At 41.9% G+C, this 18780-nt stretch overlaps 1 protein-coding gene across 1 annotated transcript in view; it reads right to left on the bottom strand.

Annotated features, from left to right (window-relative positions):
* Positions 1-7925: 7925 nt before the first annotated feature.
* Positions 7926-18780, bottom strand: part of DMD (dystrophin) — a 1988221-nt gene continuing 1977366 nt past the window's right edge. Inside the window, 2 exon segments of the mRNA XM_054695791.1 lie at positions 7926-10480; positions 15099-15130. Of these exon segments, the coding sequence (XP_054551766.1) occupies positions 10469-10480; positions 15099-15130 (44 nt within the window). The 3' untranslated portion in view covers positions 7926-10468.

The raw sequence follows: 18780 nt of genomic DNA, 5'->3' as shown, positions 1-18780 counted from the left end.
CACTGCTGAGGGGAGCAGCGGGTGGGACAGGAGAGGTCTGTCGTGCCATGTGGGACCCTCACTGGCGGTCAGGGATTGAACCGGCACTGCAGCGGCTGTGGGCAGCTTCGCGGCCCAGTGCTCAACCCCTGCGCCACCAGGGGAGGTCCCTCTTCGACTAAATTTTATGCTTTTTCTTTCTCTTCCTTCTGGGATTCCTATAATGTAAATATTGGTCTCCTTGTTATGTCCTATAAGCCCTTTATGTCACCCTTTCTCTTTTGATTAGCTTCTTCCTTTATTTTACCTAGTCATCTGTTGAACCCCACTGCTGAATTTTTCAATTCAGTAATTATAGTCTTCAGCTCTGTGAATTCTGTTTGGTATCCTCTTCTATGTTCTGTCTTTGTTGAAATTCCTGCTTTGTTCATGCATTGTTTTCTGACCTTGATGAGTGTCTTTATGACCATTTTGAATGCTTTATCAGATAAATCACTTAAAACCCATTTCATTTAGGTGTTTTTCAAGGTTTTGCCTTATTTTTTCCTTTGGAACATATTCCTCTGTGTCTACATTTTCCTTGACTATCTGTGTTGGCATCTAAGCATTAGATAAAACAGTCAATTCTCCCAGTCCTCAAAGATTGTTCTTGTGCATGAAATGAGCCTTATTCAACCCTACCCAGCTCTAGATTGTATTGCTATTTCACACCTTCGTTAATGTGTAAGCAACCATCTTTGCTCTTAATGGCTCCTTGTACTTGAGTGTGTGCCAAGACCTGTCAGTTTCCCAAATGGGAGGACCTCATTCAGCACCTAGATGCAAGCCAGTTGGGGGTTGGGAGAGACTTTCAGAAGGCAAGGAGATGGACATTTCTGCCTCTTGCCTCTGTACTGTTTCTGAGGGATAGCTCGTTAAGGTCATTTTCTTTGTTTGCTATAGTCCTGTGGGACCTGTTCATATAAGCCCACTGGCCACTAGAACCAGGCGATCAAGGGATGTTCCCTGGACATTTGCCATCCAGACCAGAACACCAAACATGTGCACGAGCGCCTGAGAGATACTGGCAACTTAGAGCAAGACAGGGAGGGCAAAAAGATAGCCCCAGCTGCCGCTGGGGTCTCTGCAAAGTATTGTAGTCAGTCCCTAGATATACGTTAAATTAGAAGCCTGTCCCTCAGGCTACTGCTATTAAGATAAGCAATAAACCTCTCTAAAGGAAAGACTGGGCATTTCTATCTGCTGCATCTGTGCTGTGTCTGGGGTAGGTTAGCCATGGTGAGTCCACATGAGCCCTTGAACAGTCTCTTAGCTCACTGTAGCTTTGTCTGTGTCTTGTGGACATAAGCCCTGTTAGCTTTCAAAGATAGATATTTTGGGGTCCCTTGCTTTAAGTGGATGTGTTAAAGGTGGAGGGCCAGAAATGGGGCTTAAAACTTGAACTCCTCGGACAGAAGCTGGGAGTGTGTGGCCCTTCCTCCCCCAGTTGTGTATCACCACACTGGGGGTGGGGTTTATGGCAAGACGGTGTCTTGGTCTCTCCTCACTTTGTGGGTTTTTTCCCCCCTCATTTCCCTGATACATAAGTTGCTCAGGTAATTTCTAGACTTCTTTCAGAGGGAGTGCAATTGTCGGTCCTCCTTGTCCGTGAGAGGAGGTGAGGTCAGGATCTTTCTGTGTCTCCATCTTGAAGCAGAATCTCAAAGTGATTGTTGTTACTTTTCATAAGTCATCTACATTATACATATACAAATAATATTATATCTAAATTGAACCTAAACATTTAAGAACCATTAGGTTTTAAAATGTATACCAAGTGGAAAAACCTGGAGGTTCCACCTCAACCATGTGGTCAAAATTAATATCATTGAGAATAGGACAGATAATCATGGCATGTGTCTGTAGCACGTCACAGCAGGAGACACCATCTCTTTTTTTAATAAGACTTATTTGTGCATACAAGAGCTGGGGTGTAGGCTGAGAGGATTCACCAGAGACAGAGGGGGGAGCAGAACGGGCGGATCCACTGAAATACACTGCTGAGGGGAGCAGGGCGAGACAGGCGAGGTCTGCTGTGCCATTGGGTCAGCTCCCTGGCTGGGGATCAGCTGCGGGTTGCTTCTTAGTGCTGAGACTTACCCCCTTGCGCCACCAGGGAGGCCCAACCATCTTTTGTTTTATATTCCTACATGTATCACATCTCCTACATCAAATCATGAAGACACAAACTCAAAGTGAGGCATAACCTAGATAGTACCTGGCATTGGAAAACAAAGAAAGGCAGAGAAACTGCTCCAGATCAGAGGGAGATCAAAGAGATGTGGCTAAATATGAGAGGGTGAATTAGGTCTTAGACCCGACCAGAGACGCATAAATAACTATAAAAACATCACTGCACAATTGACGTTTGAATATTGGCTGTGGAGTTGACTATGGGCTGTGGAGTTGATGATCATTTGGTCCAGTGTTAAATTTCTTTATTTTGATCATTGGAGGGTGATGATGCAAGAGTGTCCTAGTTCTTAGAGAATATGCATGAAATGTTTAAGCATAAAAGGGCATACAGTCTGAAACATACTCTCAGTATATTTCAGGAAACAAGCAGAATACATACATAATAGAGAGTAAATGGGCAAAATGTAAATAATTGTTGAATCTAGGTAAAGGGTAAATAGGAGTTCTTTATTCTTGCAACTTTTCTGTAACTTGGAAATATTTCAAAATAAGTAACAGGAGAACTAAAAATTTACCTACCTATACACACACACATGAAAACACATCTGTACGTATGTAGGTAGATATGTATAGATTTTATTTGATTTTTTAAAAAGATTTATTTATGCATCCAAGAACTGGGATGCAGGACAGAGGTGTAGGGGGTGAGAGGACTACACCAGAGACAGAGTGGGGACTAGAACAGGCAGATCTACTGAAATACACTGCTGAGGGGAGCAGTGGGCGAGACAGGAGAGGTCTGCTGTGCCATGTGGGTAGCTCCCTGGCGGGCCGGGGCTCGAACTCGTTGTAGAGGCTGTGGATAGCTTCTTAGTGTGCTTAACCCCTTGCACCACCAAGGAGGCCCCTGCATAGATTTTAAACCTAATCTTTCCTGTCCACAAAAGCTACCCTCAGACATCCCCAAACTTCACACTCACAGTTGTTGCTTGTTATGGAATCTCCAGTGTGTTGCATTCTGATGCTGTCTGATCAGTCCTGGGGATCCCACCATGGTCAAGTTCTAGGAGTGATGGAGGATGTGTTTGTGGTTCCTACTCTGGTGCTTTTGCTCCTGTGGTAAAGAATTCAACTCATGTCCTTCCTACACTTAATTTGAAGGCAAAGTCTTTACTAAGCGTGCCAGTGCTTGCCTTTGTATTCATCCCATCATTAGAGCATTACAAATTCAGGGAAATCCCATTGAGGATCCACAGAACGCATCCATTAGTCTTGGTTCTTTCCCCCAAACACACATTTTGCTTGCTGGTGCACAATCTGTGCCAGTTTGATCCGTTTTCATTTTTAACTGAACTAATTCCCTCCCCTCCAGCCAGTGCCAAGTATAGAGTAGAAAGCCAAATACCCTCCTTGGAGTCATCTACACACAGTCGTCTTAGACACAGTGAAGTGTTGAAAATTCCTCAGTTCCCTAGCTGAATGCCCTCAAAACAGCCAGTCTGGTTTCAAACAAAGGCAGGTTTGAGGCATGTGGAATGGCAGTAAAGGACAAATGACCTGTTTATTCAAATTTGGTGAAAGTGTAGTCTGGCAATGGGTGATATGCCTCAAGGCTGCCATTCACTGTAGTGGTCGCTTATGCCAACATACATGATTTATGTTGAAAAATATGCTGAAAAATTTAGGAAGTGATTCATGTCTGAGATGTCACACCCACTTGACATCATTTTTATTTTTAGGTATCTTTTTTATATAGCATGTTTATATGATTTGTATGAGAATATTAAGGCTGACTTCAAGAACAAAACTAGTCCTTAATATAGGGAAAGAACATAATGGTGTAGTTGATATCAAATGCCAACAAATTAAAAACTCAAAGGTACTACGGGGGTGTTTAGTGCATGGTAGTTCTCAATCACGACTATACTCTCATTATTTGGTTTAGGCAGTCGGGAGTATCTAGGTGTACAGATTTATATTAGGAAGGCTTGTGGGAGGGAGGGGCGAGAGAGGGAGGGAGGGGCGAGAGAGGGAGAGGGGCGAGGGAGGGAGAGGGGCGAGGGAGGGAGAGGGCGAGGGAGGGAGAGGGCGAGGGAGGGAGGGGGGAGGCGAGGGAGGGAGAGGGGCGAGGGAGGGAGAGGGGCGAGGGAGAGAGGAGAGGGGCGAGGGAGGGAGAGGGAGGGAGGGGGCGAGGGAGGGAGAGCGATCATGAAGCACAGAGCATAGCGAGCAGCAGGCACAGAGAGAAGAGACCTTCTGCTGCACCGCATGCGCTCTAGCTCCATGCCCCCTTGGGGGGCTAACTCCCACCCTCCTTGCGGGTAGCTCCCTGGCCGGGGCTTGAACTCAGGCCGCAGTGGTGAGAGCGCTGAGACTAACCCCTAGGCCATCCTGGAGGCCCCGCTAGGGGCTTAGTTTAATGGAACCTTTAACCTTTATTAGGCGGCTTCAGGAGAACTACTGACAGCTGCTTCTCCAGCAAGTCAGAAGAGACTACGGCTGCCCTTCCCTTCCCTTCCTCAGTGATCATCACTGTCTCCTCCTAGGGCCCGTGGGCGCCGAGGGAAGATGGCTTTCAGCGGCACCTCCATGTCTTCATCGGTGACAAGAGGGGGCAAAGTATGGGGATTTTTCAATTCTAAAACAAGTATTTTTCATGGATGAATCAGAAAGAAACCTACACAGTTCAGAAAGTAATCAGGATTGGACTGATCCTGAAAGATTTCTTTGGTGACGATCATGTGTAAAATCAATATTTAGAAGTTTCTAGAGATTTAAGTATGCAGACTTCTGATGTCCTCATAGAATAATGAATGCTCTTAGCGAGCTGAAGAGACTCAAAAAAACAAAGTAAATAACCCAGTCACAAAATGGGCAGAAGAGCCAAAAAGGAACCTCTCCAAAGAGGAAATGCAAATGGCCAACAGTCACATGAAAAAATGTTCAACATCACCTGCCATCAGGGAAATGCCAATCAAAACCACCACGAGACACCATCTCACACCAGCGAGAATGGCACATGTTAAAAAAACTAGCAACAACAAATGTTGGCGAGGTTGTGGAGAAAAAGGAACTCTCCTGCACTGCCGGTGGGAGTGCAAACTGGTCCAGCCACCATGGAGAGCTGTGTGGAGATCTCTGGACCCACCAAACATAGAGCTTCCATATGATCCAGCAATTCCAGTCCCAGGTATTTACCCAAAGGACACAGAACCATTAATTCAAAAGGGCACCTGCACCCCTGTTTATAGCAGCACTATTTACAACAGCCAAGATAGGGAAACAACCCAAATGCCCCAAAAATAGATGACTGGATCAAGAAGATGTGGTCCACATACACCATGGAATACTACTCAGCCATCAAAAAAGATAAACACATGCCATCTGCGGCAACATGGATGGCGCTGGAAGGGATCATGCCCAGCGAAATAAGCCAGAAAGAAGACGAAAAACACTGGATGGTCTCACTCATAGCAGGAATCCAGAAACCAGCAAAGCACCTGTAGTCCATGACCTTAGTCTATCCTTTGCACTTGTTTTCTTCATGTTGTATAGAAGAAATGGATTAAGTAGAAGAAGCCATACATTTCTGGGCATTGAAGAATAGTTTGAGTGGTTGTTCAGAATCATCTTGGAAGGTGCAGTGACTTATCTCTCCATATCCTCCAGATATTTCTTAGCTCGTAAGTGTCTTCTAGTACCACCGTCTCTTCTCCCATGAGTATACATTCTGTTTGCCTTCCTTGCTCCTAGAAGCTGCCCAAGGACATATGACATTCGTTATTAAAAATGCCACCTGCCAACATTCTAAGATCTTTCCAGGCCCTCCATGGATGGCAGTGGTTTCATATCACGCTTAAAAAATCTCCTGAGGTTGTGACCAGAGATTCGTCCATTGTCGCTACTCTCACAGACGCGCGAGGGCTCGGGAGCGGCGCTGGGGGGCGATGGGGTCCAGCACAGAGGACGGAGGCAGCTGCCGGGTCCGGGAGTCTCCTGGCCAGAGCCCGCCACACGCTGCCTCGGGGGGCACAGGAGCTCGTGGAGGCGCTGGAACTTCCGCTCTTTTTTTTTTTTTTTTAAATTGAGGTGTCATTGGCTTACAACGCTGTATACGGTCTAGGGGAATAAGCTCACATCAGATGTATGTCACCCCACCACACCCACCACCCAAGTACCCACAGTCCTTTACCTTTAGTCCCCTTCCCCCTTTATTCACACCTTCCCTGCTACCCCTCCCCCATCTCTAAGTTCCTAGATCACTAGAATAGGCAGTGCCTAGTGGACTTTGGTATTTCTTGGGCCCCTCAGCCTCTGAACCGCTGGAGAGCTGCGCACCATGGATCTTGGTGGAAGTCAAGGTTGCCTCCACCTGGAGGAGCTGACATTGCTGCTCCTTTGCCTATTCTCTGTAGCTGGGGCAGAAGCAGAGGAGACAGGGTGACGGGGGCTCTTCTCTGGTGGTGGCTGTGACGACGGTAGGGGGTCTTCTCCTGTGATATAAACCCTGATCGCTGGCTTTTCTTTCTGTAATGCAAGTGTCTGACTTAGCAGTTGATCCCCAGGCATCCACTCCTGAGAAGGCTGACTGAGTAAACACATGCCTGTCACATGATTTGTTTTCTGGAGCCTGGTTGATTTAGATAACTGACCATTGAAGGCTACGTATTTCTCCCCCTTGTTTCTCTTTCCACTTTAAATTCCTGCTCTTATGTTGTAAATCCATCAATAAAGAATGAGTCCATAAAACCCTTCACCCCCAACTTTCACCCCCAAAACAGCATGACTCCAGGCTTATGTGCTCTACCTGTGACCTCATTGTGTGGTCTAGTTGTCTGTGAGACTTCCAGGCCTTGTACGTAATAAACCTCCTTTTTTTTTTTTCCCATTTCCTAATGGTTATGGTGAGGGGCATCTGACAATCACAACAAGGACCAGTACAGCCACAATATTGGTTATTGATAGATTGAATGGTACACCTCTCACCTCTCCAGAATCAGTTCTGAGGCATTCTTTTAGGTGAGACCACCTGCCATTCCCACGTTCCCTTCTGTGTGGTACCATTAATAGTAACAAAAGTGATATGCAACTCTTTTTGGGAAGCAAAATGTAAATTTCAAACTGGTTAATTCAGGTACTTGTTATTACTAAAACAGAAAACAAACAAAATAAACCATGACTACTGTTCCATAAACCACAAATGCTTACCGCATCTGAGGCAGAAATCTCACTTCTAAGTATGTGTCCCAGATACATTTTTGCACAAGTGACATGGTGAGAGGAAAGATGTGCAGTATTGTCATAGCAAAAGCTTGAAAACAATCCACACATCCCACTAGAAGGGACAGCTTTACTGTTTTTCCACAAATGTGCCGTGGAATATTATACAGCTATAAAGGAGAATAAATCATTTTATCTACTGGAATGGATTCATTTCAATATAATTAAGAATGGCTCTTAAGTCCATTGTTCAGCTTAGAAAGGCAAGGTTTATAACTGTGCATAAAATGCTTTCTTATAATGACAGGGAAAAAGTAGGCGCGTGCTTGTAATCGCTTATAAAATAATTCTTTGGAAGGATACTTCAGAAATGAGTATTTACTCATGGCGGTGAGGAAGATGTGGTAATAGAGTGGCTAGGGTCTTTTTTTCACTTTTTATCTTCCTCGATTTTTCATTCTCAACCATAGGAATGTATTATCTGTTTAAGAATTAAATAAGTAAATTAAAATGAAACAAAGTACTACAGTCCAACCCACACATTTTTGTAACATAACTGCGTGCTTTATTGAGATACACAGTAAAGCAGTAATATAATACAATAGTAAGGCATATATTTGGTGAAGTCTGATATGTTGTGAAAATGCAGTAAAACTGAAGTTTAAAAAAATAATTAGTAAATGTTACAGTGTTGGTGTTAAAACACAATATATTATGATACTCAAGTAAGAACCCAGTACCTGAAAACAATGACATAACATGCCATGTGATGTTTATGCTTCAGTTACATTGATTATGATTTATAGTTTAATACTCGGTGGTTATAAAGAACACGAAAGAATGTCCAAATTATGCTTAAAATGTAGCAATAAAGCTCTCAGTTTTATTCAAATATTTTGACAGACTCACTCCTGAACTAATATCTAAAAGATAAAACAAAACAAAAAGATTGAAAGAAAATTATGCACTCTACTTCTGATTTTAGAATGAAAACTTAAACTTAGTAGGAAGTAAAATAACCCCTTGTTTTAAATTGTGGTTAAAAAAAAATTCCTTGGGTAAAAGTCCAGTGTCACATAAAGAAAAAAAATGCACGACTAAAACCAAATCATATATAATGGTTACCTTAGAGCTTTGGGTTTTCTTTTGGAAATTATAAAGGAAAATGAAAATGGAGAAAAATGTTCACATGATGGACAAGTGGTGAAGCTGTGAAATCAGGTGTGCACAATTATTAGGAACACCCCAAAACCAAAGTGAGGTAGAAATAGCATGAGAAGCCATGTTTAATGTTAATTATCATTAATCAAATAATGGACAAAACCCACTTTCCAAAAGTTAATTACACTTGATGTAAGAGGTAACAGATTTGTAAAATAATAGGTCACACGGTGATTTCTGCTATATGAGTGATTCCAAAAAAATCAAAGACTAATAAGATGAAGTAAAAGAGTAAAGCTTTTTCCTAGCCGTCCTTAGCTTTTCCTCTTGAGTTTTTCTCCTCTTTTGATCATTTTTTGTTTGTTAATATATTTAACCTGCCTGATCCACCAAAGTGGGTTTGGAGTACCCTTTGGAACATTTGAACCAATTTGCGTTCCCACTTACAAACCTGTGTGGACTTATTGGTAGAGAAATTTCAAAGAAGGGACACACAGTTCCTGGGCTTCTGGGTTGATGTTTAACAGTATCACGATGTGATGGGGCTATTTGTCTCACACTTTTTCCCAACGGTGGTTTTAAATTGTGTCTCTTGGCATCGAAACCCCTTTGCAATGGGGAAAAAAATCTTTAAAAAAAAAAAAAAAAGACAAAAGAAAAACCCAAACACCCACTGCTGTTTGACTGTGAGAAGGAGGAAGGAATAATTTTGGTATACTCTGTGTATGGTTATGAACATGCATCCAATTTTTTTACTTCAAGAGTGGCCCACTCCCTCACAGGGATGGGCGGGGAACTCGCAGGCTTGCAGCCCTAATCCTCCTACAGTCCAGAGTCTGGGAGTTAAAAATGTCTTATGATGCTCTGACTTGCACTGAAGCATCATTCAATCTAAATCGTGGCATTGCCAGCAGCAGGAAGTGGAATAGATCAACCAACAGACTACTTTGACATAATAAGTCCTGTGTATTCATTCATATGCTCCTTAAAAAAATTCAATATTCTAGTTGTCAGTGGAACGTTTAAAATGAGAAACATCTGGAGCCCTAGACAGTGTTTTAGTGTGATAATTTCCTTCTGGCTTCAGGCTCCAGGGAAAATTCAAGACCAAGCAGGTAAGCCTGGATGACCAGAAGCAATTTCTTTTCAGCAGGAAGTGGCAGAAACATCTGAACAAGAGTTTTAAAACGTCTCTAAAAATTGATCGATATGCCCATAGTATTTACATACTTCTAGACATATAGATGGAGAAAATGAAAACCCACAGCTAGTCCCACTCAGTCAACAATTCCAAAAGGAGCAATATGAAGTAGTCATTTTGGCGGTGTTAGAGGAAGTCCTATCTTTAGTAGGCGAGGGAAGAAAAAGAAGTCATGAATTTCATATGAATATCACGCTAAAAGGATGCAAAACAATGCACTGCCTCAAAGTTTGGGTGTTTGTGTGTGTGTGTGTGTGTGTGTGCACGTATGTTTGTTTTTAGGGGTTTTTATAAACAACTTTTTTTTTTTTATAAAGCACACTTTAGTTTACAATCTTTCTTTATAACTGTTAGAAATTTTTAAACAACCCAAAATGCGTTCCATATAAAGAAATGGCAAGTTATTTAGCTATCAAGATTTTACATGTAGTTTTCTTATAACTTTTTTGTACAGTTGCATAGACGTGTAAAACCTGCCATTGTTAACAAAACAATAACAGACTTAGAAACTACTGAAATCTACAGTATAGTACCACTACCCTTCACAAAAATATAGATTTTTTTTTCTTGTAAACTCTTACTGTCTAATCCTCTTTGTTGTATGAATATTATAAAAACCATGCGGGAATCAGGAGTTGTAAAACATTTATTCTGCCCCTTCTTCATCTGTCATGACTGAAACTAAGGACTCCATCGCTCTGCCCAAATCATCTGCCATGTGGAAAAGGCTTCCTACATTGTGTCCTGGAAAACAAAGAGAAGGACAGACTTTACACAAGGTGCGGACGTCATCACCCTCCTCGTTGCCATTTTGGGAAAACTGCTTCCCATTTCTAGGTGGAGACAACACAGAAGCTGCATCGATGGTACACGCGGCAGGGTTTGAATTTTCACCAGTATCCAGGAAGAAGCAAAGCCTTGTTAATGAAGCTAGTCCACACTGTTAGTATCAGCATACTATTGGAAGAGGCAGCTGGTGTCATTTAAGTGGAAAATGTTCAAGACTGCACTTACGTTCTCAATATAAAATTCTTCTAAAGGATTCCATGGATAAGCACAAGACTCCTATCATAATAGGAAGATTTCATGCTGGGATGCCACCCATCCATCTTGCTGGGGGAAATGATTTACTATGAACTTGTAATAAAGTGCATAACACCACCAGCCTGTCAAGCCACCACCAGCCTCCTACCCATCACCACCCCTTGACGGCCATCAGCATCACTACAACATGAAATCTTGATTCTAAGGCTGTCTCCCGCTATTGGCTCACTCTCAGGCTGTGATGGAGGCCACTATTTTCTCTCTGCTTTTACTTGGATTGAAAAATAAACTCTTGAATTGACCTTTTTGCACACTATTAACATTTGAATTAGGAAGCTTTGGAATAAAAATCACTTTTCATTCTAAATTACTCTAGAGCCTAATTATAATATGACCCGCATGTATAGCATGGAGCTGGGTGTCCTGTGAATCCATTTTGGTCTTCTAAAGGAGGGTTAAGTATCAGGATAGCCTCTGAATAATAATGGGACATGGCCTAGCATTAATCCCCCAGCATGGAGCTTAAAAGCAGTGCCATGTCCCTGGGTACACTGGAAAAATCAGATCTAGAGCAAGATCACCTGAGACATACTTTAAGACTTGACTTCTTCATGTATGCCCCCTATTTTTATATGGCTAATTTTAATTCTTGGATGTTAGTCAATCATCGCATGATTTAAGTGCTGCCTCTGGAACTAGCTTTGCTAGGCTATTATTACCTTGCCATGCATCCACTGTACAAATTCCCCCAATGACTGCTAACAATCCCTCCAGAAATAAAAGACAGGCTAGGGCAGGTATTTCTGTTCTAATATTTATTCCAAGAGACAGATTATTTTTGAATAAATGGAAGGCTCATAGGCAGGCACTTAAGTCGTGATGGCACCAGATGAGGTTGAGACTTCTTTAAAGTTTAATGTCTTTCAGTTTTTATATTGATATCAAGTTTGTAAATCTTGTTTTCCTAGCGCAAAGACGTCCAGTGAGAACGAACTGGTTTTTAAAAATCACTTGGATTTTGGTTGAGACTGCAAATACAAAAACTTGGTTTAAAAACATATGTACTATTCAGTGCAGAGTGGGCGATAGTTTGGCACCTTTCAGTGAATAACTGGAATCCGCTGGCTTTTTTAAACCATAAAAACCACAGGGGGACCTAGGGGGATCCTTTGCTGCTCCTGGAAGCACAAATCTATAACTGATGCCACCGGGTTAGAGAGCTTCCCTTGACTCTCTTTCCGACTGCCCAGTGACCCGGCGAATCAGCACAGTTCCTCGTGGACGAACTGCAACATTTTAATTGCTTGCAATCTGAACCGCTATTAATGAAAGCCAGTAAAAACCAAACCAAAGACCCTTACAACTTGATATCTGAATATAATCCAAACTTCTTTTTATGCCCACATCTGACTATAATATAGTCCACCTGGTAGCCAGAAAATGTATTCTGAAACATAAACCAAATGAGGAAGAACTCACTTGTTCCCCGGTGACTTGTTGATTATGATCAGAAAGCGCCTTTTTTAGTGTGTGCGCTAGGGGGTGTGGACTGCAGTTCAAAGCTATAAAGACAACTGAGTGCATTTACAGCTTGTAGAGCCAAGTGTTCCTTGACATGGTGTTCAGTTACTACCTAGAAGGAAAATTCTCGAGTTTTTCGAGAGGCAGGAGTTTTAGGGGTATTTGCTATTTAAAAAGTTACCAGGGAAAATTGGGCTTCATTATTCTTAACATACCACATACCTTTCCACAAAATATTAGGTGGCCCTTAACCTGTGTAGGCTGGTGAATGTTCTTCAGTGACCTCGTGGTCACACATTGCTAAAGTCATCTATCTCACCCTGTCTGTAGTAGGCCTTGGTCACTTTATTTACAGATATGTTTCATCCAAATAAAGATTCTAATTTTTTTATAGAGGTTTACATTAGAGCCAAAAAAAAAAAAAAAGAAAAAAAAAGAAAAACCTCAAAATACTGCCCCAGATAATGGTACCACAATCGATGGGAGGCATAAAATTGTACAGGAATGCGGCTCTGGAAAACAATTTGGATCCTGGTCCTATTGTCCATGTGTGTAAGGCAGCGAATGAGTGAGGCCATTCGTTTTACCTGGCAGATTTGTCTAAAGTCAAAATTAAAATCTCATAGTATGAGCACAAGAGGCACTGGAAAAGCGGGTAAGGTGCAGGCATTTGCAACCAGGCTTCAGGCACAAGTTGACACAAAAATAAAAGTCTATAGAAAGTATTAATTTAATCCATTCTTAAGCAAGGATTGTTGAACACAAAGGCACCATGCGTGGAACATTAGGGCACTTGTGTGTTTTTCCAAGTTGGCGCTAACTGCAACACTGTTAGTCTCACACACCACCGCTGCCTGAGGGAGTTGTTTTCCGCAGTGATCGGAACTGAGACTTTCCGGCAGAGCGCCAAGACCTCAATAGCAATCTGGCACTCTATTTTTTAAAAATACAATTCCCAAATAAATGGTTAGCATTCAATTGGCCAGAGCAAAGCCAGAACAACTGCAGTGAAATTTGCTTATCTTTTCTGCTCTATAATCTTAAAAAAAAAAAAAAAAAAAAATCAGGTCTACTGACATTTGGGGTATTTTCAAAGCATTAAAAAAAATCATGATTGTTTTGATTTTTCTGGCTTTCTGGCAACTTATCTGACTATAATACGCTGCAGGTAGTAAAGTTTCCAAATGCCTATGTGACTTCAATTACATTTGCTGGCCTTTTGTAAAATCGTGCATAAGAGAAATCTGTTTGGGGTGGTCAAAATTATGGTACAACTTTCTGCAACAAGTTAGAATAAATTTTAAGGGCCACTTACCGTAAGAATGAACCCAAGAAATCTCATGTAAGATTACATGAGCCAGGCAAACCGGCAGGAGCATTCAGTGCTTCACCGATTCAAGTTTCATTACTTTCTCCTCCCAGCCTACAACTCCCTTCTTGTGGTCTTACTGCCCCAGATCTCAGAAGGGAGCACTAGTGTAGGCACACCGAAGGAGCATCAAACTTATTAGACTTGTGTGGCATGGCGTTGGCAGGATTTCTAATACGATGCCGACTTATGTTTAAATGGATTAGTGGCTACTCCTGTCTGTCCTGTTGCTCAGGATCCAGAGCACTCTTATGTGAGGAGTCTCCATCCATCCAACCCATCTCCCAGACTAGTACATGCTGTTGCCATCCAAGGAAGCGCTTTCCTTCTCTGGGCCTTCACACTAAACTGTTAGTGAGGATAATCTTGTTTCAGTTGGGCTATTTTACAACTCTTTGTCATGCAATAGTCATTGGATTGGGTGAACCAGTGTGAAAATACAATTTCTGGTAGAACAGGAGCATGAAGCAGCTTGCACTGTAAAATCCCACTGAACTACATTCAGTGGTCATGCTGTATACTACCTTTCAGTCCATAAATAGTCTTTTTTAGAAAGACACTCAAAATTCCAGCATTCAATTTTTTTGCCCTAATTGGTTATTGTTCTATCTGGTTCCAAAGGCCAAAACAAAACAACAACAAAAAAAAAAACAACAAAAACACAAAATACAAAAACATTATTCTCTAGAGGCAAGCTGAGATGACAAGCCTTTCAAACACCATTTTCTAATGTGATGGTAGAGCCAAGAGTAGAGTGGGTAGAGAGCATGGCTCTGGACCTAGACTGCCTGGATTCTGACCTGGCTTTGTCACCTTGGTCATACTGCTTACCGGCTCATTGATTCAGTTTCCTTATCTGTGAAATGGGCTAATAAGTGTACCTACCTCATAGGTTTATCATGAAGATAGCATAGTGAAAAAAGATGGCAAGTGCTTAGACTAGAACTTGGCACTTAGTGGGTAAGAAATAATGTAAGGACGGGGTTAGGGAACAAAACCAAATGAAGTCATCCCAGAAGAATAAAAATCAAGGGCACTGGCAGAAAAGACTAGGGTCCTAGAAGTAGAAGGAAGTTTTATGACTTCTCAGCTATATTCAAGCTAAATTTGTATTGAAGATTGTATTTGTGTTGCAAATGGCAACAGAGGATGGCCCGCAAGATTGCAAAGTAGGGACTACTAAGGGTTGCCATTTCAAAGAGATTCCTGTTCCCCCATCTCTGGCCCTGTTGTCATGGTGATGACAATGGCAGTGGACATTTGAACGTGTCTCGGGAGCTGTAAGCAGAGAGATGACTACTGTCCTGACGTGATGGCGTGTGTAATACATACATGCGCGTGCACGCACACAATCCTTACACAAACACCAAACATAGAAAGCGGATGAGACAGACAGAAGCCATGGCTGTGAGCCTGAATCTCACTAACCTCTCTCATTGGCTTTCCAGGGGGATTTCTTCCTTTAATGATAGAGAGAGGAAGAGGTAGATATATCAGAAAGGAAAGAAATACCATGCATAAATATACAGTTTCATAACAATTTGCTTCTTTACCAAATAAGTGTTGAGATGACACTTCATTAAGTCCCTTCTGAAAACCACTCCCCCCACCCCAACCAAAACCCCAAGGATACATCCAGTCAAATAACTTTTACATACACTTAAAATCAATGTAAACAGATAACACGATCCAGGAGACATCACTTATGGAATCCGTAGAGTTCATTTCTATGGCACAGCACAGAAATCTGACAAATTGAGCACTGTTTTTAGGGGAATTGTCAAATATCAAGCCGAAGGTCCCCAAATCTCAGACTCCCTTCACTCTTAACTGGACAAGCAACACACAGAAACCTAAACAGGAGCTGATTTTGTGTGCCAACACTTGGTACCCCAAATACAAGGCTGACCACTCTGCAGAGGCTAAACTCCAGCCTCTGGGGTGGATTTGTTCTCTGACTGAAGCTGAGCAAGCCCATGATGGAATTAGGGAGGGGCATCTGAGAAAACAATAAAAAGCGGGAAGGAAGTTACGCCCCAGCAAGGGACAAGCCAGAGTCAGATCCAAGCATGAGCCTTTAACTTCTCCTCAGGTTTGACAGCGATCAGGGGCCTTGAGGGTCAATGGCTAATGGGCCGCTGGCCTTGTTTGTTTACAGAATCTGTAGGAATTTGTTCATTTTTGAAAAGCAGGTTCTGATGAGAAAGTTTTCTATGATATTTGTAACTGGACAGAAATTTAGAGGCCTCTGGCCATATCTAGAATGTCTGGGGCACGTCATTTTCTTTCATCTCCAGGGTCTTCAAAATGAAACATTGGTTTTTACTGTTTGACTTTAGCCATGGGACATTTCCTAAAACGAAATCCTACACGTAAGTCCAGTGTTTAGAGTGGATAAAATCAGAGCTGTGAGAGATCCTGTCCAGTATTTCTCTCCCCTAAAACTCTCTGAAACTGTCTGAGAACTACCAGTGTAGAATGAGGTCTGGATGCCAATAGATATCTTTTGAATGTTTAGTGTTCCAAACTCCCAGTATCCATTTAAAGGCCTTCTAAATATGACCCTTCCTCTCCTCCCCCACCCCCACTTCCCCTTTTCCTTCCTTCTAAATTTTCCCAAGTGAGTCAGAGATTTCTTAGAAGTTAAGACAACTGCATGCTTGACCATGGAAGTATAGTCAAGATCTTCACGGTACTCCTGAAATCAGGGAAGAGACAGAAAAATAGGTGTTGGCTCCTCGGTTGTGGGCATTACTGGTGGTTGGCCTACACCACAGGGAAGGGAAGGGAGAATATCATTTCATTCTTGATGGCTTAAGGAATTCCAGTGTGAATTACTGACCCATTTCTTTTAATTCCCCGATAAGAGGGTGAGCTCCTTGAGGGCAGGTCCCACTTCTGGCTCCCTAACGCTTGTCCCTGTATGTACCTCGACTCTAAGGGTACTTGGTACATGCTGACTGGACTGAATTAGTAAGGTAATGGGTAGGCCACGGTCAAGGGTCCTTCTGGGTTTTAGGCAATTTGGCCTCGCTTTCTACCCTTTCCCTGGGATGCCAAGAACTGGTAACTTGTTCCGGATTGTTTTCTTTGGCCTACTTTTAAGACTTCAGAACTTTAGGAAGGATGGTGTTGTTAGTGTGATCCAGTTTCAGAATGTAATCATGATTCCTATAATGATGAAGGTTGTATATCCTAATTTTTACACCAAACCATCTTCAGAGATCAATATCAACTGAATATGCGGCAAATGATGTGGGTTTATGCATCAGGTATTTCTTCAGAAACTGTATTTTATGTAGAATGGGGCTCGCAGTGCCATGTACCCTAATCTCTTTCAAACTCCTCCCTTATCACTTAGGCTCCAGTGTGCTCATTCGTATGGTATAAAAGGAAGGTCCTTTGTGTGTTAAAGAAACTTTCGTGTATTCTACTGCATCAGGAATAGCTGTATACTGAGAAAACAGAGGTAGTTGGTTGCAACACTAAAAAAATGAAATAAAAATACTAGATAAAAGTTTTACTTTATAAGTCCATTCTTTGCAATTGAGTTTCCTAAGACCTTCACACAGAGTATCCATCTGGCAATGTGGTATGTTGTCAGGAAATGAATCAAGATTAAAAGGAAGTGTGCTGGGGGAGTCTTAGTCTTTAAATAAAGGGCTTGTTCAGGTCTGGAGAAATGAAGTTTCCTTTGGGTGTACGAACTTCAGATGATTGATTGTAGTTCATTATTTCAAACTGAGAATCACAGGAGGTTACTGTTTTGGGTACCGTTCAGCTTCTTTATCTCAGTTCACTGACTGTTTGAAAAAGTTAAGGAAGTCCCTTTTTTAAAGATTTCTGTTTCATTACAAGTGAAAGATGATTCAAATGGCTAACCTTTAAATATTGAAACATGCAGGAGCTTTGGTGAACAAGGTTATAATACATAAATCAATTCAAAGCACAGTTGCATGAATTGTAAGGTGATTGGCACTAAAGTCTGACTACACACACACACATACACACACACACGTATGAACTAGAATGTTCAATCATAGTGTAAAGCCAGGATTGGCAAATTTTCTCTGTAAAGAGACTAAATATTTTGGCTTTGCAAGCCACACAGTCTCTGCAGTAATTATTCCACTCTGCCACGACTCTGCCTTGACAGTGGGAAACAACCATACCCCACATGTAAATGAAAGGGTGAGGCTGTGTCCCAATAAAACTTTATTCATAAAAACTTGTAGTGGGCCAAATTTGGCCTGTGAACTGTAGCTTGCTAGCCACTGGGGTAAAGTAATAAATGTTCAAATCCTTTATGGGAGCATAGAGGAAAGAGAATGGTGTTTGAAAGGGGGCACATGATGCTTCCATCTGCTTTTGTTCTTCATTATTACTCCGTGTTGCTGTTCCGTAAAAGAATCACAGACAAGACTTGAATTTTAAAACATGGCAGGTATTGCAGAGCTGTTGGGTTGGTAATTTAGAGACATTTAACAGAATGTAGATGGGATTGTTTGGGAGGAAGGAGTTTGAGGGGCAGAGGATAGCATGGGCTATTGGAGATAAAAATAATGTAGCACAGGTCAGCAGGTTAAGAGAGGATACAGGCGACAGAAATACTGGCATAGCCTGCTAACTGCTCTCTGAATTGTCTTATTGCACTAATAGGATCTTGGATCCTCTCATTATCATGGATCCTGGCATTCATTAACCTATATAGAGTGGCACCTCATTTTGACAGAGCCTAATACCATACCACCAACTAGGGAACCATTTCTTCCATTAATGCACATGCATGTAAAAATACCTTTGTTAGACTTCTAAATGATCAGGGACGAACGGACAAATCACCTACAGGGTTTATTTTTAAATTGTTTATTGTTCTTTCTACCCATGTAGTGTTCTCAGGAATAATGGAGATTTAGAAAGTACCTTATAGCAGATAATGATTTTTATTACAGTAGAAATCAATTTCTACCTATACTTAGAGACAGGGGCAGGTTATAGATGACCAAGTAGATGAGCTGGAAACTGGCTAATGTCCAGTGTTTAATATACAAGAGCCTCTCAAATCCCCCAAGTGGCTGTGCACAACCGTATCTAGAGTTAATCAGCAAAG

The sequence above is a fragment of the Talpa occidentalis genome, unplaced genomic scaffold (genome assembly GCF_014898055.3).
Source record: "Talpa occidentalis isolate TD23 unplaced genomic scaffold, MPIMG_talOcc4v2.1 talOcc4.15, whole genome shotgun sequence".
Lineage (NCBI taxonomy): Eukaryota > Metazoa > Chordata > Mammalia > Eulipotyphla > Talpidae > Talpa > Talpa occidentalis.
The sequence above is the reverse complement of the archived record's forward strand: the minus strand, read 5'-3'. Positions and strand labels throughout refer to the sequence as shown.